At 33.5% G+C, this 21,555-nt stretch overlaps 2 protein-coding genes and 1 non-coding gene across 3 annotated transcripts; 2 read left to right on the top strand and 1 right to left on the bottom strand.

Annotated features, from left to right (window-relative positions):
- Window positions 1-978: 978 nt before the first annotated feature.
- On the bottom strand, window positions 979-2,760 carry LOC140918904 (uncharacterized). The gene is made up of 3 exons (XM_073363867.1): window positions 2,616-2,760; window positions 2,052-2,542; window positions 979-1,509 (listed from the first exon to the last, which is right to left on the bottom strand). The coding sequence occupies exons 1-3, from the start codon at window positions 2,758-2,760 to the stop codon at window positions 979-981; spliced, it is 1,167 nt and encodes a 388-aa protein (XP_073219968.1).
- On the top strand, window positions 2,281-2,384 carry LOC113785262 (small nucleolar RNA R71). Its single transcript, XR_003471402.1, has one exon. It is a non-coding gene; the product is annotated as a small nucleolar RNA R71 (small nucleolar RNA).
- A 9,251-nt stretch (window positions 2,761-12,011) lies between the features above and the next one.
- LOC140918903 (secreted RxLR effector protein 161-like) lies at window positions 12,012-12,500 on the top strand. Its single transcript, XM_073363863.1, has one exon. It carries the CDS (start codon window positions 12,012-12,014, stop codon window positions 12,498-12,500), a length of 489 nt encoding a protein of 162 aa, XP_073219964.1.
- Window positions 12,501-21,555: the final 9,055 nt, after the last annotated feature.

Below are 21,555 nucleotides of genomic sequence, written 5' to 3'. Positions count from 1 at the left end.
TATGTAATCTATACACATCATCCCCCCTGTAATTGTCCTAGTTGCAATTGATTCATTTTTTTTTTAACAACTGTGATACCCCCTTTTTTAGAACTACTTGAACGGGACTAACCCATTTGCTATCAGAGATAGGGTAAATTACTCTGACATCTAGGAGTTTAACTACCTCTTTATTTCACAACTTCTTTCATGTTAGGGTTTAACCTCCTTTGATGCTCAATAGAGGGTTTATAGTCCTCTTCAAGTAGTATCCTATGCATGCGAATTGATGGATTAATTCCCTTTAAGTCCTCAATAGCATACCCAATAGCTTTTGGATACATCTTGAGGACTCCAAACAATTTTTCATTTTCTTCACCATTTAATTCAGCACTTACAATGATAGGAAATGTAGAATTTTTTCCAATGAATTCATACCTGAGATTTGAGGGCAAAGGCTTAAGTTCTACTTGTGGAGCCTCTTTTGGGAAATGTGCTGAATTTTCTGCTACTAATGCCTCAAAATTTAAGTTTGGAATAGGAGGATTTTCATTCAACAAGTTAGCATATGCCTTTGCCAAGTCTTCATGAGTTGTGCTTCCAATCAAGCATGCTTCCAACCCATCTTGTGAGAATGGTCTTAAAGGACACTCCTTAACACAATGATCAATCAAATTGACCCTGCAACAAGAATCTTTAAGAGAATGACTTTTCATAAGGTTAGACAAATTAAATTCAATCTTTTCATCACCCACATTGAAGACAAGTTTCCCATGTTTCACATCAATAACAGCTCCTATTGCGGCTAGAGAAGGTCTCCCAAGAAGAATTGGGACTTGGGAGTCCTCTTCCATTTCCAACATCACAAAACCAGCCGGTCTAAACAATTGTCCTACTTTGATAAGAACATCCTCTAATATTCCCATCGGATACTTGATAGATCGTTCAACTAGCTGTAAGGAAATGTTTGTGGGATTTAACTCACCCATATCAAGCTTCTTACAAACTGACAAGGCTTATACTAGCCCCAAGATCACACAAAGCATGTTCAAAGCTCATATCATCAATAACACAAGGAATAGAAAAACTTCCAAGGTCTTTAAGTTTGGGAGGCAATTTTTTTTGAATTATGGCACTACATTCCTCAGTTAAAGCAATTGTCTCATTGTCGTCAAGTTTTCTTTTGTTTGACAAAACTTCTTTCAAAAATTTAGAATATGACGACATTTGGGACAGTGCTTCGGTGAACGAAATGTTTATATATAATTTTTTCAAAACTTCCACCAACTTCCTAAATTGCTCCTCAATTTTAGCCTTGGCGAATCTTTGGGGAAATGGTATGGGTGGTTTGAATAGTGTCGGAGGCACATAAGGTTTTTCTTTTTCGTCATCTACCCTCTCAATTGACAATTGGGTTCTTTTACTCTTATCCCTAAAATTCACTTCCACATCATTACCCTTGGGATCCTCGAATTTTTTTCCATTTGTTAAGGTGACAACATTTAATTGTCCCTTGGAGTTAGGTTCAGGCTGCCCCGGGAATACACCAGGAGATATAGAGGATGAAGAGACTTGTTAAGCCACTTGGGTGAGTTGTGTTTTAAACATTTTATTGTGTGTGGCCATGTAATCTACCCTAGATACTCATTGCCTAAGTGCTTCATTCATTGACTAGTTTTGATTTTTAAACTCCTCATTTTGTTTAGTTTGAGTCAACACTAAATTTTCAACAAATTTTCTAAGCTAGACTTTTGGGGGTTGTTGAAAGACCTTGGTCCTTGGAAACTGGGAGGTCTAACCATTGGTTGGGGGATGGGATTAAGGGGAGTATTTTTGTAGGAAAAATTTGGATGATTCCTCCACCCTTGATTATAAGTATTTGAAAAAGGGTCCCCTTTTTATGGATTGTTGAGATAATTAGGTTCATCATTACCCATCCCACCATTAACAGATATTCTGACTTGGCATTCAACAACCACATGACCAATAATACCACAAATTTCACAAGGAGAAACATTTGGTGTTACATCATTTACATTCAATTTTTAAATTTTTTGAAACAATGCATCTACCTTAGAAGCAATATAATCTAATGCATCAACTTCATACCTGCCTCCTTTCTTCTGAGGAGATCGATCACTTGACCATTGGTAGTGGTTTTGTGCCATGTCTTCAATTAGAGCATAAGCTTCTTCTATGTTTTTGTTCAACAATGCTCCCCCTGCAGCAGCGTCTACCGTCATTCTTGTAGTGTAAGAGAGTCCATTGTAGAATTTATGGAAAATTAGCCATCTCTTTAGCCCATGATGATGGCACAATCTCAACATCTCTTTGAAGCGCTCCCAAGCTTCATAGAGCGATTCTCCTTCCTTTTGAGAAAAACTTGTGATTTGATTTCTCAATTGTGCAGTTTTTCTTGATGGAAAATATTTAGCAAGGAATGCTGGCTTTAATTGATCCCATGTGGTAAAGGATTCAGAAGGCAATGAATGTAGCCAAGCTCTAGCTCTATCGCTTAATGAAAAAGGGAACAATCTTAGTCTAATGGCGTCATTGGTCACTCCTTTCATTTTCAAAGTATCACAATACTAAACAAAAGATAGACAAATGAAGGTTTTGATCATCCGTTGGAGTACCAGAGAATTGGTTTTGTTGTACCATAGATAGCATCAAAGGTTTCAATTCAAAATTGTTAGCCTCTACCTTCGGACGTGCAATACTCAAAAGCAGCATCGTAGCATTGGGATACGCATAATCTTTCAAGGTTTTATTTTCAACCATTTTTAAATCTTTTTCTTGTTCAGAAACGTTTTTCTCTCTTCTTCTCCTATGGAAAAATCTTTCTATCTCGAGTATTGGTTCGACAAGATTCCCAAGACTTCAGATCCTTCGCATTTAAAGAGAGAAAAATTAGTAAAAAAAAATGAAATATTTTAGTCTAATCGATATAGAAAAAGAGAATTAATATAAAAAACAATGCCCCCGTAATGGGGTCAAAGACTTGGCAAGACCGCAAGTGCACGGTATTATCGCATAGTAAAAATTATCGTTCCCACAAGAACTTTGTTATGAATACTAGTGTCTCTCTACTTTGATGATTAGCTAAAACTGTAAATGTTAATGATTTTTTTGTTTAAAATTCAGAATAAAAATAAAGTCTTGGGGTTGTAGTTTTCACATTGATGGATGCAATAAAATTAACCTTCTATGAGTTATGGGTTTTAAACTCTTAAAAATCAGATAAATAATTGTAACTAATGCTTTCTTTCAAAGAACAAAAGTGTATTTTAAACTAATAACCAACCTATTTTCATGATTGATGTATTAGCAAAATCCTTTAAGAGAATATATCTTTCAAGATTTCAAAAGAACCAAAATCTATTTTCATGATTTGATTCTCTTGTCCTATCTTAGGGGTCAAATATCAAATCTACATTTTGGTATATTATTTGATATCTAAATATGAATATGATTCTTACTAAGATTGAATTAAAAGATCAACACCCATGACAAAAAGAAATAGAAATTGTTAGAGATCCAACATTGGAAGTACTACAATCTCAAGACAAGGAATATCTACTCACATATGATCATAGTAGAAACAAAGCTTAAATATAAAAACATTGGAAATATAAAATAACATAATAAAAAATAACAAATCAAAATACAAAATTGAATATTATTGAAACTAGAAAATTTCTAAGAGAAATACAAGAAAAAAAAGAAAGGGTAGTAAGAGATTATGTGTAGGAGTATATGTGTCCCTAAAACTGAGTATTTTGGTCCTTTTTATAGTCCTAGGTGCTTTCATGAGCTTTAATTACAAGAAACCATCAGAATTTGATATAAGGAAAACAATTCAGCAAAAAATGAGTCATTTATGGCCATAATGGCCGTTACTGTCAGGCAATAATAGGTGCAGCTGCAGAAGATTAACATATTATGGCCATAATGGTCATTAAAAGATTGTCTCAAGTTGAGAAGGAGGTTTTGGCAAAGACAAGGAAGAAGGATCAACAAGCTCTTACTCTCATTCATCAATGTTTGGATGATTCTATTTTTGAGAAGGTTGTCGATGCTATGAATTCAAAGGAAGCTTATAAGATTTTTGAGATATTAGTCTAAGGCATTGACAAAGTGAAGAAGATATATGTTGGAAATGATGACGATATTAATAGAATATTGTTGGAAATAATGATGATATTAATGAGAGCTAGTGTTGGTGTGGGTTGACTATAAACCTGCTTGCACACCATATGATCCAAGTGTGGAACTTTTCAAGAACACTGGTGAAGGTGTTAGAGAAACTGAATATGCGAGCATCATTGGCAGCCTCAGGTATGCTAGTGATTGTACTAGACCTAACATTGCCTACATTGTGGGACTGTTGTGCAGGTTTACCAGTAGACCTAGTATGGAGCATTGGCATGCAATTGAAATAGTCATTAGGAACCTAAATAGGACCACGAGTCTCAGATTACATTATCAAAGATTTTCTACCGTCCTTTAAGGATACAATGATGCTGATTGAAACACCTTATCAGATGACTCCAAAGCAACCAATGGCTATATTTTCAGTATAGTTGGTGGTGTTGTATCTTGGAAATTGAAGAAATAGACTATATTGGCTCAGTTCACTAAGGAATATGAAATTATAGCACTAGCTACTCCTAGTGAAGAAGCGAGATGGTTGAGATGCTTGTTAGCTGAGATCCCTTTATAGGAAAAAACCAATGCCAGTTGTGTTGATCCATTGCAATAGTACCACAAATATTGCAAAAATTGAGAATCGTTCTTACATCGGTAAGAGATGACAAATCGACGTAAGCACAACACAATTAGAGAGTTACTTTCTAAAAGAGCTGTTATAGTGGATCATATACGCATTGATGAGAATTTAGCAAATCCTTTGACAAAAGGATTAGCTAGAGAGAAAGTCATAAATACATCCAAAAGGATGGGACTATTGCCTATAGATCAATGAGTCACTCATGATGGTAAACCGACCTAAAAGACTGGAGATCCCAAGAATTAGGTTCAATGGGTAGTAACAAGTCATAGTGATATGAGATGAACATGCTTTTATATCTAAGAGAAGCATGACTCCTAAAGCGATGAATGGATGAGATAATAGAAACTCTTAATGAGATCTATACTCTATGTTGAGTAGAGTATCTAGCTACAAGAGTACTCTTGATAGACTCACCTATGTAAATGTGGAAGTGAGGTCGCTTCCTATGGAATTTTGAGGTAGAATTCCTAGAGCGTTCACTATATTGGGATAGACGTGCAGAGCCATTAATGCACGGGCTTTTGAGAAGACACCTATGAAAAGGTTGTGTGTGGGTTAGATGTCACAGATAGAGTTCAAGACTACGAGTCACTCTTATTGAATATGAATCTTACTTGCTATGCAAAGGCTCAAATCACGAGACACCTCTATTTATGCACAATCTTATAGAAGCATTTGCCGTTATTTCAGAAACCTTCTTTTTAAATTCAAGTGGGGGATTGTTGGAAATGATGATGGTATTAATAGAAGATTGTTGGAAATAATGATGATATTAATGAAGGGTAGTGTTGATGTGAATTGAAAAATAAGGAAGTCCCACATAGGAGAGATAGAACACGCTAGTAGTGTTTATAAGGTGGAGGTATGGAACTAGGGTGTCTCCCAAGGGGTACCTCAATTTTTTGAAGGGGTGAGAACTCATGCAAAAGTGGCGACCACACACGCGCCCCCCGCTGCCATCGTCTAGCCAGGCATGGGCTTGAGCTTGGGCTAAGTAGTTTATTAATTTTTAGTATTCATAAAATAAAAAATATATATTTTATTTATTTTAATAATAAATGCATGCATTTTTATCTCATTGATGCGTTGATTATGTATTGCCCTCTACCGAGTCAACATTTTATCTAGTGTTCTTTCTTGAATTCATGCATCTGTTTGCCTGGTCAAACCCTAATTTTGTAGACTCATGCGTCTTTTTATTTCCCAGACGAAAATCTAGTAAAATTAGGAGCACACTTTTCTTGCGGATCTAACCTAATGGATTGCAATTTGTTCTCTGATCCAATTGTAGATTTCCTCTATAAATAGAGGATTCTCCTTAGTTGGAAAAGCATACCAAAAGCTCTCCAAATCTGAGACTTTCTATACTTCTCCCTATTTCTTTCTTTCTTTCTTTTTTGATTGGTCGTAGTACCATATTACGAGTGGCAGTCGTTTGACTGCCATATTAAGGGTGTAATTCTAGAACGGTTTTCTACAGTGTAGTGGAATTCCGATACAGTATATTTGGATTGTTTTATCTTGGGGACTTTGTGGTTGATAGTCTTCCTTGCACAGTCTGCCTTGATAGTCTATCTTGCACAATTTGGGTAGTGCTGTAAAACATCTTAAAAAGAGCGACCTAGTCTGCGAATCAACCCAATAATATTTTTTGTGGCATAAATTGTGATTTTTTAAACAATTTTCGAAATTCAAAAACAACACTACTAAGACGTTTCCTCTGCAATGTCTACCAATGAAATTACGAGGATAGGTACTTATGCTTTTGATATCAACAAACTGTTTCGGTTTGAAGGATGTCACTATAAACGATGGCAACAAAAGATGCAATTTTTCTTAACCATGAAAAAAGTTGTCAACGTTCTAAAAGATGACATTCTTGTTGTTCCAAAAATAGGTCAACAAACAGAAAAGGATAAAAAAATTGTTGAATCAAATCAATGGGAACATAATGATTACTTATGTCTGAATTATATTCTAAATGGACTTGCTGATCATCTGTATGATTACTACAATTCCAACAACAATATTGCTAAAGAGGTTTAGGATGCTATAAAGAAGAAATATGATATTGAGGAAGTTGAAGCAAAAAAGTTTGTTATTAGCCACTACCTCAAATATCAGATGCATTGGCGGATCTTACAAAAAAATATCGGGGGAGCCGGGGAGCGACAAATATTAACTAAAGTATTATAATTCAAATTCATAAAAGACATATAGTTTTTTTTAGAGTTTCACACGATTTATACATAGTCGACAAGTTGAAAAAGCTAGAATTTCAATTCTCACAAGTTTTACAATTTTCACAAGTCACACAATTTTCACAAGTCATACAATTCACACAAGTTTTTAGAACATCACACAATTCAATCAAATAAAATATATCCACTTTACGATTTTTTTATTATCTATATATAGAGCTTGTTGTATTAATTTTATTATATTTTATCTCTTCAATTGCATAATTTCTAATATGATTAGAAACTTGAATTGTGATTTAAGAACAATTGAATAATCTCTTTACATTGAGGTAAATATAAGAAGATTATTGATGAGAATAAGCATTGATGTTTGCTTTTTTATTATATTTATAGAGAAAAATTATTTAAGTAGAAAAAAGAAAAAGAGTAAAAATATGGAAAATATAATCAAAATCAAGAGGAAGATATGTCAATTTCTCAAAACCATATAATTTAAAGATGTTTTATTAATTTATCACTGTTATTTTACTAATTTATCGTTATTATTTATAAATAAATAAAAATTAAAAAAAATACAGGGGATGTCGTGGCCCCTGCCCGCTCTCGAGAAGATCCGCTCCTGATCCGATGACCGATGACAGATCAGTGGAAGCTTAATCTCATGAAATCCAGAAAATATTTCACGAGATCATCTCTAAAGATATGTCCCTAAATGAACAATTTCAAATTATTGTTATTATTGAAAAATTACCCCTTGCTTGAAAAGATTTTAAAAATTCTCTTAGGTATAAAATAAAAGAATTCTCTTTAGAAAGTCTGATAACACGCCTCATAATTGAGAAGGAATCCCGTAAGAAAGTATATAAAGATGAAGTTCTTGTTGCAAATAACAAGAAGAAGAAATTTATCAGAGTAGTTTTGAAGCCAAACGACAAACGAATTAAGAATCAGAATCGCACTTTAAAGAACAACAACAAGATTGGGAACCCTTTTACAATCTGAATTATAAGGAAGCATCCACCTCCTAGAAATGGCCTTCTCCCACTTTTTCTCTACTTTAATTGTGGGAAAGAGGGTCATATGGCACACAAGCGTGGGAATAAGCCAAACTCTACTCATCAGGCTAACTTGACAAAAGAGCAATTCATTGCTATGATAACTAAAATCAACCTTGTTGGTGGATCATATGGATGGTGTATAGACATTGGCGCCTCACGCCATGTATGTTATGATCGTGTTTTGTTTAAAACATACAATACTGCTAAAGATAAGAAAGTGTTGTTGGGAGATTCTCACACCACTGATGTTGCTGGTATCAGAGATGTGGAATTAATATTCACATCTGGAAAGACCTTAACTCTGAAGGATGTCATGCAAACTCTAGAAATAAGGAAAAATTTGGTTTCTGGTTTTCTTAGTCTACATAGGCAGATTTGTACACAATTTCTAAAAATGGTATTTTCGTTGAGAAAGGGTACACCACTGATGACATGTTTAAATTGAATGTTGAAATCAATAAAATGTCTCCTTTTGCTTCCATGTTGTGTGATTTAAATATTTGGCATACTGGACTCTGTCATGTGAACAAACGTGTGATTTCAAGCTTAAGTAAGTTAGGCTTAATTCCAAAGTTATCTTTAAATGATTTTAAAAAATTTGATTTTTGCAGTCAAGCTAAGTAGTGTATTATTTTTTCAGTATTTAGAAAATAAAGAAAAAAATTATTTATTTTAATAATAAATGCATGCATTTTTATCTCATTGATGTGTTTATTACATAATTGTCTTCCACCGAGTCAACATTCAATACCTGATCCAGTATTACTTCCTGAATTCATACTTCTGTTTTCTCGGACAAACCCTAGACTCGCGCATTTGTTTCTTGGCTGGTTAAAAACCTATTAAAATTAGGAGCACACGTTTCTTAGTTGGAAAAGCAAACCAAAAGCTCTCCAAATCTGAGACTTTTTTCTACTTCTCCCTGTTTCTTTCTTTCTTTCTTTCTTTCTTTTGCTTTCGAGTGGTCTTAGTACCATATTACAAGTGGCAACCGTTAAACTGCCTTATTGAGGGTTTAATTCTAGAACAGTTTTCTATGGTGCAACGGAATTCCAATACAGTGTATTTGGGCTGTTTTATCCTAGGGATTTCGTGATCGATAGTGTGCCTTGCACAATTTTATCTGAGCTTTTTAATCATGGGGACTTCGTGCTTGATAGTCTGCCTTACACAATTTGAGCAGTGCGGCAAAACGTCTTAAAGAGAGCGACCTAGTCCGCAACTCAATTCAATAATATTTTCAGTGGTATAAATTGTAATTTTTAAAGAGTTTTCTAAACTTAAAAACAATAAGATTTGACTTCAATATCTAGGGAGATTTCGAAGCTTTGAAGATGAAGGATTTGGAATCAATTTCAGATTATTGCTCAAGGGTGCATACAATTATTAATCAAATGAAGAGATATTGAGGAATCAAAAGATTTTGACTCAATGTCTATTGAGGAATTAGAAGGTTCTTAGCAAGATAAAGAATAAATAAAAAAGAAAGTGCATGAGGAGTCATTATAGCAAGTTCTCAAGATCAAAGCTTCGTTGAAGGATGACAGATGATTCAATAGTCAAAATGGACTTGGACGTGAATAAGGAAGAAGACATGGTCATGGCAAGGGAGGAGGAAGTGGAAAAGGCTTCAATGGTGAATGAAACTACGAAGAAATAAGTCACTCATCACCAAATATTCGTGGAAGAGAAAAAGGTTATGGCTTTTATCAAAATGAAAGGAGATATGACAAGTCTAAAGTTGAATGTTATAACTATCATGAATTTGACCATTTTTCATGAGAATGTCATAATGCTCCTAATCAAGAGGAAGAAGAAGTTAATCTTGTTGACGAAGATGAGGAGTCAACTTTGTTGCTAACACTCAAGGAAGAAGAGAGAGATGATAATAGTTTATGGTACTTGGATAATGCTGCAAGTAACCATATATATGTGTGGATGCAAAGAGAAATTTGTTGAGCTTAATGAAAAGATGGATGAAAATGTTTTCTTTGAAGACTCATCAAAATTGCAAATTGAAGGGAAATGTACCATTCTATTCTCTATAAAGATGGGAGCCATAAGTTGATTAGTGATGTTTACTATGTGCCTAAATTAAAGAGTGATATTTGCAGTTTATGCCAACTTCTTGAAAAAGGATATGAAGTTCTCATGAAAAATAGAAAATAACAATTTAATCACAATGGTTCTTATGTCGAAAAATAGAATTTTTAACTTGAACCTAAGAACTATTGAGCAAAATGTTTGAAGATGAGTGTCCAAGATGAAGCATGGCGTTGACATATGAGATATGGCCACTTGAACTTTGGTGCACTTAAAATTATGGGAATAAAGAATATGGTAAAAGTGATGATCTTAATCAATCATCCAAATAAATTGTGCGAAGGTTGTCTTCAAGGCAAGCAAACTAGAAAAAGTTTCCCTAAAGAAGCCACATCAAGAGCAACTAAGTCACTACAACTTGTGCATATCGACTTGTGAGGGCCAATCAATCCATCTTCATTTGCTAAGAGTAAATATTTATTTCTCTTTACTAATTATTTTAGTAGAAAAAATTGGATTTATTTCTTAAAGTAAAAATCAGAAGCTTTTATTGCTTTCAAGAACTTCAAAGCTCTTGTAGAGAAGAAGATCGGTCATGAAGTCAAATCTTCGAGATCTGGTCGATGAGGCGAATTCACATCAAATGAGTTTAATGAATTATGTGCAACTCATGGAATACGTCGTCTATTGAGAATTCCAATATCTTTGCTATAGAGCGGAGTAGTAGAGAGAAAGAATAAAACTATTTTGAACATGGCAAGATGCATGCTAAAATCCAAAAGGATTCCAAAAGAGTTTTGGCCTGAAGCAGTTTCTTGTGTGGTCTATTTTGCAAACTACTCTCCGACTTCAAACGTCAAAGACCAAACTCTTCTAGAAGCATGAAAAGAAAGGAGGCCTAGTGTTAATCACTTGCGTGTCTCTGGGAGCATAACATATGCATATGTGCCACAACAAGAAAAATCCAAGCTTGATGATCAAAGCATCAAACATGTCTTTGTTGGATATGATCCATTTTTTTTACCCTCAAGAATCAGACAATACTATGCTATTTTCGATGCTTGTATTAGTACTATTTACTTTCTTCGTTGGGTCCGTTGGAATTTCTTTCAGCCAAGAAGGAATAGATTTGGACACATTCTAAAGGTAACAAGTTATACAACCCATGCAACGTTAAGGTAGTGATGAGTTGTGATGTTAAATTATATTAATATGTTACATGGAATTGGAGGATCAAGAAGAAACAAACTATAATTTCCTTCCATATTTTGAAGAAGATCAATAGACCACGATGCTAGTTCAAGATGCAACTACACCTTCTTCACCTCCTCTTTCCCCTAATTTTCTAGATGAAAGTTCAAGCGAAAGACAAAATAAGATGAAAGATATAGAAGATATTTATGAAAGATCATTAAGTACCTTGCATAGACATTATTCATTTTCTAATCTCAATAGGAGCTGAAACAAGTGGAAACTTTAGCAACTTGATGTAAAATCGACATTTCTAAATGGCTATCTTGAAGAAGAGGTCTATGTTGAGCAACTAATGGGGTACACGATTAAAGGACACGAAGATAAAGTTTTGATATTGAGGAGAGCGTTGTATGGATTAAAGCAAACACTAAGAGCATGGAATAGTCGCATTGACAAATACTTCCAATACAATGGCTTTGCTCGTTGTCTTAATGAATATGCTCTTTATGTCAAAGTATGTGATAATAGAGATATTTTGATTGCTTGTCTCTTGTCGATGATCTTATATTCATTGGGAACAATCCATGTTTATTTGAAGAGTTCAAAAAGGCCATGGCGCTTAAGTTTGAGATGACTAATATTGAGCTCATGTCATGCTACTTAGGCCTAGAAGTAAAACAATTGAAATAAGGTTTATTTATTTCTCAAGAAAACCATGTGAATGAAGTTTTGAAGAAATTTAAAATGTTTGATTACAATTCGGTGAGCACACCAATGGAAAGCATATTGAAGTTGTCAAAGTTTGAAGATGGACAAAAGGAGTATCCTTCTATATTCAAAATCCTCGTTGGAAAACTAAGATACTTAACGTGTACAAGGCCTGATATTCTATATGCGGTTGGAGTAGTGAGTTGTTTAATGGAAGCTCCTACTACTACACACATGAAAGTTACTAAGAGGATACTCTGCTACCTAAAAAGTATGCTTGATTATGGACTATATTACTATTCTTCTAATGATTTTAAACTCTTTGGATTCTGTGATAGCGACTTTACGGGAGATATAAATGATATAAATAGTACTAATGGTTTTATATTTTTCATGGGGGATTGTGCATTTTCGTGGAGGTCAAAGAAGCAACCTATTGTCACACTTTCAACATGTGAGTCAGAGTGTGTAGCAGCAACATCTTCTATTTTTCATGCCATTTGGCTAAGGAGATTATTGAAGTAACTTCATGTATCACAAAAGGAAGCTACTGATATGTGTCTAGACAACAAGTATGCACAAATATTTGCAAAGAATCCAGTGTTTCATGATCTCAACCAGTACATAGACACAAGGTATCATTTTATTAGAGAATGCATTGCCAAGAAAGAAGTTTAGCTTAAATATTGAAACTCTCAAGATGAAGTTGTAAATATTTTTACAAAGCCGTTAAAATTTTAAGACTTTCAAAGGTTAAGAGAAAGACTTGGAATGAAGAAGAAAACTTCAAATTAAGGAGGAACAATGTTATTAATAATTTGAAATTAGATAAGTCTAGAACCATATAGAATTTTTATGTAAGAATTTAGAAGTACTTTAATTATAGAAAAATGTGGGATTTATCTAAAAGGGATATTAATTAGAAAGCTCCTAAAAATGTGTCTAGAGTTATCTATTTGTACCTATAAATACTCTCTTGTACTTAACATTAAGCATTAAACTAATTAAGCATCAAACTAACTTTGAGTTTTCTATTATAAATAATTTCCTTCCTCAAACAACTATGTCTCTACTCGGTAAAAATTTTTGTCTAGCAGGTGCCACTAAACATAAATATTTTTGCAATCTTTATTCTCAGCCTATTGCGATCGTCGGTACAGAGTGCTTTAACAGTTGATTCTTTATTCTCCAAATGAAAATTGTCGGTGTTTTTTATCGGTCTTCGCCCACCATAGTGTCTCAAAATTTTCATAGTCAACGATCACTTAACAACTCTACAATCAAGCTACACTGTCATTAGTATGTATTTGTTAACTCTCTTGTTGTGTTTATTTCTTACCAACAAACATTACTTTTTTATTTTATTGTTTTTCTATAAAATAATACAGCAATGATATTACTTAATGAATGAGTTACTTTATTAATTTAACTTTTTTAAAATTTTTATTGCATTAGAATGTTGACATCTTTTGATGATTCAAAAATAAACCAAGAAAACAAAATATGTGATGATAGTATTTTATAGATGCAATTATTGTTTTTGAAGAAGAAGAGCCTAAAGTTGGGATGACATTCATCTATGAAGATGAAGTTATCAAGTATTACAAGAATTATGGTATATGTATAGGTTTTGGAATTGAAAAATAAACTCTAAAATGGGAGATGATGTAAAAATATTTATTTAACTCTAAAGTATAAGTATGTGAGCAAATCAAAAAATATTTTGAAGCCAAGTTCTATCAAAGACATAATGTATGGCTAGATTAAATGCATCTCTGTTGAGATGCAATTGTTACAATTTCAAGAGTTCTTATAGAACATAATCACAAGCTAAATCCAACTAAAGTATGATATTTTAGATCCAACAAAAATTTGGGGCCTAATATAAAAAAGAGGTTCAAGTTAAATGATAAAGCTGATATTAATGTATTTAGGTACTTTCAATCTTTGATTGATGAAGCAAATGAGTGAGAGAATGTTACTTTTGGTGAAAAATATTGTAGAAACTATATAGACACAGTAAGGCGGCTACGACTTGGGATATGAGATGTTGGTGCAATTCAAAACAATTTTGTTAGAATGCAAAACTAAAATAGTCATTTTTATCTTGTAACGGAAGTTGGTAATAAAATTCAATTACAAATTGTATTTTGGGCAGATGCTAGATGTAGAGTTGCATATGAATATTTTGGTAAAGTTATTACTTTTGACACAGACAATCTATTTTCTCTTTTGTTGGAGTAAATCGTGAGGACTTTTGGCTGCCACAAAAGACTAATATTTTTGTAGCACTTATGATATATTCCTTTTGTATGGTACCCTAAATAATGTTTTTTATATTATTTTTCAATCATTTTTGTTTATAAATGGTATCTTAAATACAATATTCTTAAGATGACTTCAACATCAAAGTTGATCCCTATCAAACTTAGTTTACTTTTGTGCATTTAAAGTACTTGTATTGGTTTTAACACGTGAGAATATTTTATGTCAACATTTTCCAGCAAGCACAATGCTCTCTTTGATTGTTTTTTGGAGGATAATTTTGTTTTTTTAAGAGTAAAAAGCTTAGACTAAAGCAAAATCAGGTGTAAGTTTTAAAAACACAAAATCACATATTATATTAGAAAATAGTTAGAATGAAAAAAATATAATTAAAGATGTTTGTTATATTTAAAACACCAAATTAAGATTTTGTCTCAACAACTCCAACTTCAGCTTTTGTACCTCTACTAGACTTAAAAATTGTCATACTTACTTGAATGATTACGATTTTAAACCTGTTCTTGCTTCTAAATCTCCCACCAACAATGTTTCAAGTACTCCTCATGCCTTACATAATTTTCTTTCTTTCGATAATGTGTCTCTTGTCCATAAATCTTATGTTTTTAATCTTGCTTCTATTTCTAATTCTCATAACTATTAATAACTGAAAACATACTATAGATCAGGAAAGTCTTTATCTCCAATTATATAATAAATCGGATTTCACTAAATTACATCTTAATAAAGATATTATAGGTTGAAAATGGGTTTTTAAAGGTCAACTTAATTCTGATGGTAGTATTGAAAGTCACAAGACCAAGAATGTTGCTAAAGAATATATTGTCATTATAATGATCATTATTTTTGTTGTTTTGGCTTTAGCTTCTATCAAACAATAGAGATGTTTATTTGCAACCTCCAAAAAAAACCTTGTTTGCAAACTTAATAAGTTTATTTATGGTTTAAAACAAACTAGTAGAAATTGTTGTTTTTGAGTTTTAAAAAACTGTTTCAAAATAAATTTATGCCATTGAAGATATTTTTGAGTTGAGTCATGGAATAAGTTGTTCTCTTTAAAACGTTTTGCGATATTACCTAAATTGTACAAGACAAACTATCAACCACGAAGTCTCAATAATAAAACAACCACAACAAACTATATCGAAGTTCTATTGTACCGTAAAAAACCATTCTAAAATTACACCCTCAATATGAAAGTTAATAATTACCACTTGTAATATGGTACTAATAACCACTCGAAAGAAAGAAAAGAAGATGAAGCAGAAAGGGAGAAGTAGAGAAAAGTTACAGATTTTTGGAGAGCTTTTGGTTTGCTTTTCTAACTGAGTATAATCCTCTATTTATAAAATAACTCTACAATTGAAGGAGAGAAAAATATGTGATCCATCAAACCAAATCTAGATAAAACTACACTCCGAAATTTTCTAGGTTTTTACTAAGGCAAAAACTGATGTACGAGTCCACAAGTGAAAAAAGTTAGGTTTTTACCAAGGCAAACTGATACACGAATTCAGGGAAGCAATTGATTGGATCAAATGTTGAATACAAATTTGGTTAGGAGGAAAGATACGTGTAAAACATATCAATGAGAGAAACATTTTTTTTTTAATTTCAGGGAAGGAATTTTTTAAAATAATTTTTTGGGATACTAAAAAATAATACACCACTTAGCCCAAGCCCGAGTCGAGCTGGACAAACGGAAAACGCAAGCGCGTAGTGGTCTATTTGCATGAGTTCTCACTCGTTCACAAAATTGGAGGACACCCCAATTATCAAACATCCACGATATAAACACTACTAATGTGTGTCATCCCTCCTATGCGGGACTTTCATATTTTTCTTAATTTACACTAACTAGCTTTCATTATTATTATCATCATCATTTCCAACAATCCTCCTCTTGAATTTAAAAAAGAGTTTATGAAGTAGCGTCGAACGTTTCTATAGGATCGTGCATAAATAGAGGTGTCTCCTGACTTTAACCTTTGCATAACAAAGTAAGATTCAGATTCAACAAGAGTGACTCGTAGTCTTGAACTTTATCTCTGACATCAAACCAATACACAACCTTTTCATATGATGTATTTTCAAAAGCCAGTGCATTAATTGCCCTGCATGTTTTTTCCAATATAGTGAATGCTCTATGAATTCTGCCTCGAAATTCCATTAGATGTGACCCCACATCCACGTTCGCAAAGGCGAGTCTATCAAGATTACTCATGTAGCTAGGTACTTCACTCCACATAGAGTATAGATCTCATAAAGAGTTTCTATTACCTCATCCTTTTGTTGCTTCAAGAATCAAGCTTCTATGAGATATAATAGCATGTTCATCTCATATCACTATGACTTGTTATTACCCAATGAACCTAATTCTTGGGATCTCTAGTCTTTTAAGTCGGGTTACCATCATGAGCGACTCATTGATCTATAGACAATAGTCCCATCCTTTTGGATGTATTTAGGATTTTATCTCTAGCTAATCCTTTCGTCCAATGATCCGCTAAATTCTCATCAGTGCAAACATGATCCACTATAACAGCTCATTTACATAGTAACTCTCTAAATGTGTTGTGCTTACAACGTATTTGGCATCTCTTACCATTGTAATAATAATTCTCAATCTTTTCAATAGTCGTAGTACTGTCGCAGCGGATCAACATAACTGGTATAGGTTTTTCCCATAAAGGAATCTTAGCTAGCAAGCATCTCAACCAACTAATTTCTTCACTAGCAGTAGCTAGTGCTGTCATTTGAGACTCCATAGTGGATTGAGCTTGTATCGTATGTTTCTTTGATTTTCAAGATACAACACCACCAGCTATACTAAAAATATAGCCACTTGTTGCTTTGGAGTCATTTGATAATGTGTTCCAATCGACATAATTCTATCCTTCAAGGACGGTAAGAAATCTTTGATAATGTAATTCGAAACTCAGGATCCTTTTTAAGTATCTCATGACTCTTTCGATAGTGTGTCAATGCTCCATACAAGGTTTACTAGTAAACATGCATAATAGTCCCACAGTGTAAGCAATATTGGATCTAGTACAATCACTAGCATACCTGGGGCTGCCAATGATGCTCACATATTCAATTTGTCTAACACCTTCACCAGTGTTCTTGAAAAGTTTCACACTTGGATCATATGGTGTGCAAGCAGGTTTACATTCAAAGTATTGGTATTTCTTTAGGATCTTTTAAACATAGTGAGACTGATCCAACGAAATTCCCTTTTTTGACCTAGTAATTTTGATTTTGAAGATTACATTCGCTTCTCCTAGGTCTTTCATATCAAAGTTGCTACACAACAATGATTTCACAATACTTTCGGCATGAACGTTCGAACCAAATATGAGTAGGTCATCTACATAGAGACATATGATAGTGGAAAGGCCATTTTCAAATTTGTAATAAATACATCTGTCACTTTCATTTACTTTAAACTCATTCGATATAATCAAGTTATCAATCTTTTTCTGCCATTGCCTAGGAGCTTTTTTAAGACCATATAGAGATTTATCTAACATACAGTCCTTGTTTTCTTGTCCATGAATCACAAAACCTTCAGGTTATTCCATATAGATTTCTTCTTCTAAGTCACCATTTAAAAAAGCTATTTTAACATCGATTTGGTGTATCACCAAGTTATGAATAGCTGCTAGTGAAATAAGTACCCTAATGGATATTATTCTAGTGATCGGTGAGGAAGTGTCGAAGAAATCTATATTTTCTTTGTGTCTAAAATCGTTGGCTACAAGACGAACCTTGTATTTATCAACAGTTCCATCGAGTTTTAGTTTCTTTATTAAAATATATTTACAATCTATCGGTTTGCAATCAGGAGGCAAGTCTACTAAATGTCAAGTCCTGTTAGACTCTAGAGAATCCATCCCGAATGAGATGCAACACCAAAGTTAAGCACAATAGTAACAACTAGTTTAACAAGAGTTCTATTATTTCATTCAAATTTTCAGTTCATTTAAGGCAAATATGGTGCAGTATTTTCATATATAATTCCTTGAAATTTATAAGACTCATTAAATAAACTTGAATCATACTATGTCCCTCTATCACTACGAAATCTCTTAATCTTTCTACTAAATTAATTTTCAATTTCAATTACAAAGATTTTAAACATGTCAAGTGCTTCACTTTTATTTTTCATTAGATATACAAAAGTATAGTCAAAACAATCGTCTATGAAAGTGATAAAATGTAAATTTCCATTTAGTATTAACGTCCTATCAAGTTCACATATATTGGAGTATATTCAATCTAAATGATCAAATTCTCTAACTACTGATTTATGTGAACTCTTTGTTATTTTAGCTTGACTACAAAAATCACATCTTCAAAACCATTTAAAGATAACTTTGGAATTAATCCTAAATTACTTAAGTTTGAAATCCAATGTTTGTTCACATGATAGAGTTTACCATGTCAAATATTAAAATTACATAACATGTAAGTAGAAGAAGACATTTTATTAATTTCAACATTCAATTTAAACATGTCATCGGTGGCGTACCATTTCCCAACAAAAATACCATTATTAGAACTGGTATATAAATATGCCCCTATAGACTAAGTAAATCCAACTTTATTAAGAAGAAAACTAGAAACTAGACTCTTCCTTATTTCTAGAGTGTGCATCACGTTCTTCAGAATTAAGGTCTTCCAAGAGGTGAATATTAATTCCACATCTCCAATACCAGCAACATTAGTAGTGTGGGAATCTCCCAACAACATTTTCTTATCTTTAGCAGTAGTGTATGTTTTAAACATAGCACGATCATAACAAACATGGCGTGAGGCGCCGACGTCTATCCACCATCCCTCTGATCCACCAAGAATGTTGATTTCAGTTATCATAGCAATGAATTGCTCTTGTGTCAAGTTAGCCTGATGAGCATAGCTTGGCTTATTCCTATACTTGAGTGCCATATGACCTTATATCCCACATCTAAAGCAGATAAATGGGGGATTTGGGTCATTTCTAGGAGGTGGTTTCTACCTTTTAATTTAGACCTTTCGTGGGTTTCCATTCTTGTTGTTGTTCTTTGTAGTGCGATTCTAATTCTTAAGTTGTTTGTCGATTGGCTTCAAAACTGATCCCGTGAATTTCTTCTTCTTGTTATTTGTAATAAGAAGAACTTCATCTTTCTAGTCTTGCTTACGAGATTCTTCTTCAATTTTGAGAGAGTTTTATAATATCTTCAAGCAGAGAGCAGTATGTCAATAATAACATCAATTTGAAATTGTTCATTTAAGGACATATCTTTAGAGATGATCTCATAAGCTATTTTCTGGATTTCAGGGGACTGAGCTTCCTCTGATCTATCATATGATATTTTAGGTAGTGGCTAACAACATACTTTCTAGCTCCAACTTCTTCAATATCATATTTCTTCTTTAAAGCGTCCCAAATATATTTAGCAGTATTGCAAGAACTATAGTTGTAACACCCCGTTTTTCAAAGCGAGAGTGTATTTTTTTTTTTTTCAAAAGGAATTAAAATAAAACAGGAAAATAAATAAGGTAACACACGTTTGGATAAATATTTAAGTCGTAATACAACGACAAATAAGTCAACAGAATTTACGAGCAACGGAAAAATTCTTAATCCATGAATTCAAAATATATACATAACAAAAGTAGTACAGTCTTCCAGTTTAAAAATAAACGCAACCCCAAAAGAAAGACATCCGTTCCCTCTGTGACAACCTAGTCTGATCATTTTACAAAACAACTAAACACCCTGAGTGATCTCCACGCGCCCCGTGAGATCCTCCTAACGTAGCTGCAGTCAAGCGTTCCCATCTCCATTTCCGTCCGTAGGGTACGAACCGGTAGGATCGTCCTGACTCTCATCTGAGGGCAAAGCCCAGATTTCCACAATAATTGTAAAGGTCACCAACCGAAAATAACAGTTAACACATAACATTTAAGTTTTAAATGCTAAAAAAACTTTTCAACTAAGCATGCACCTTATCAGGATTTTCAATATGCGAAAAGTTCATACAATACTTTGCCAATTAAAAATGAAAGCAAAATGAAGTTCTCAATCCCCTAATGAAAACATAACAAATCAAGACATGGATAAGTTAATGAGTAATCAAACATCTAACTCAAACTGAGGATTTTCACTGAGCCAATCGATTGGGAAATCGATTGGGGTGAAGGATTTTAATGAAAACAGAATCCTGGGCTGAAATCAATCGATTGGGAAATCGATTGAGTGAGCACAGAGCCCCCTGGTTTTAAGCCAATCGATTTCCAAATCGATTTGGTCGAATATGGCTGAGTCCCTGACTTAAGGCCCAATCGATTGGGCAATCGATTTCTTAAAGGATTTTTGAAAACTGATTACGAAATCGATTGGCTAATCGATTTTGTCAATTTGGCCAAGCCCCTGTTTACCCATCCAATCGATTGGGAAATCGATTTCCCTGTGTATTCTTTCAAAAATTCATAACTAACTCAATCACATTCATACATAATCTCAAATCCTAACACTTAGCACTGATAACGCAATCGCTACAACATCATTAGTTTCGAAATAGTATTGCAAGCAAACATGTTATCACCAAATTCCAAAACATAACACTTAACATTTATAACACAATTAATACAACATCATGGGTTTCAAAATGGTATTGCAATCCAACATGTTATCACCAAATTCCAAAACATAACACTTAACATTTATAACACAATTAATACAACATCATGGGTTTCAAAATGGTATTGCAATCCAACATGTTATCACCAAATTCCAAAACATAACACTTATAACACAATTACTACACATACCAAATGAACCAACAATTCACAATTTAACAGGGTGTAGTCTCTCACGGACAAACACCTGTGCAGTCTCTCACGGACAAACACAATTCCCTCAGGAACGTAAGTCGTAAACGTACCACCTATCACGGGTCAGTACTGTTTACCGAGGTGCCACCTATCCCGGGTCTGCACAACTTACCAAACGTAAATCGTAAACGTACTGTCTATCACGGACCCGTACCGTTTACCAAGGTGCCACCTATCACGGGTCTGCACGATTTACCAAAACATACATAAGTAAACGAGACATTAAGAGATTCCCCATTCTTAATTCTCATTTAACTTAACGATTCTCAAAAACAAAACATTCAGTAAATAAGTCATTAAGAGATTCCCCATTCTTAATACTCATTTACTGAAACGATTTTCAAAAACAAACATTAAGTAACCGAGACATTAAGAGATTCCCCATTCTTAACACCCAGTTAACTTAAACGATTTT

The sequence above is a fragment of the Cicer arietinum genome, chromosome 1 (assembly GCF_000331145.2).
Source record: "Cicer arietinum cultivar CDC Frontier isolate Library 1 chromosome 1, Cicar.CDCFrontier_v2.0, whole genome shotgun sequence".
NCBI lineage: Eukaryota > Viridiplantae > Streptophyta > Magnoliopsida > Fabales > Fabaceae > Cicer > Cicer arietinum.
Note: the sequence above shows the minus strand (reverse complement) of the source record. Positions and strands in the feature narration are given on the sequence as shown.

Coding starts and splice junctions, on each gene's coding strand:
- LOC140918904 (XM_073363867.1), bottom strand. CDS start 2,760: ATGGTTGAAAATAAAACCTTGAAAGATTATGCGTATCCCAATGCTACG. Junction 2,543..2,615: donor ACAACAAAACCAATTCTCTG/GTACTCCAACGG, acceptor TGAAAATGAAAG/GAGTGACCAATGACGCCATT. Junction 1,510..2,051: donor TAGATTATATTGCTTCTAAG/GTAGATGCATTG, acceptor TTCCCGGGGCAG/CCTGAACCTAACTCCAAGGG.
- LOC140918903 (XM_073363863.1), top strand. CDS start 12,012: ATGTTTGATTACAATTCGGTGAGCACACCAATGGAAAGCATATTGAAG.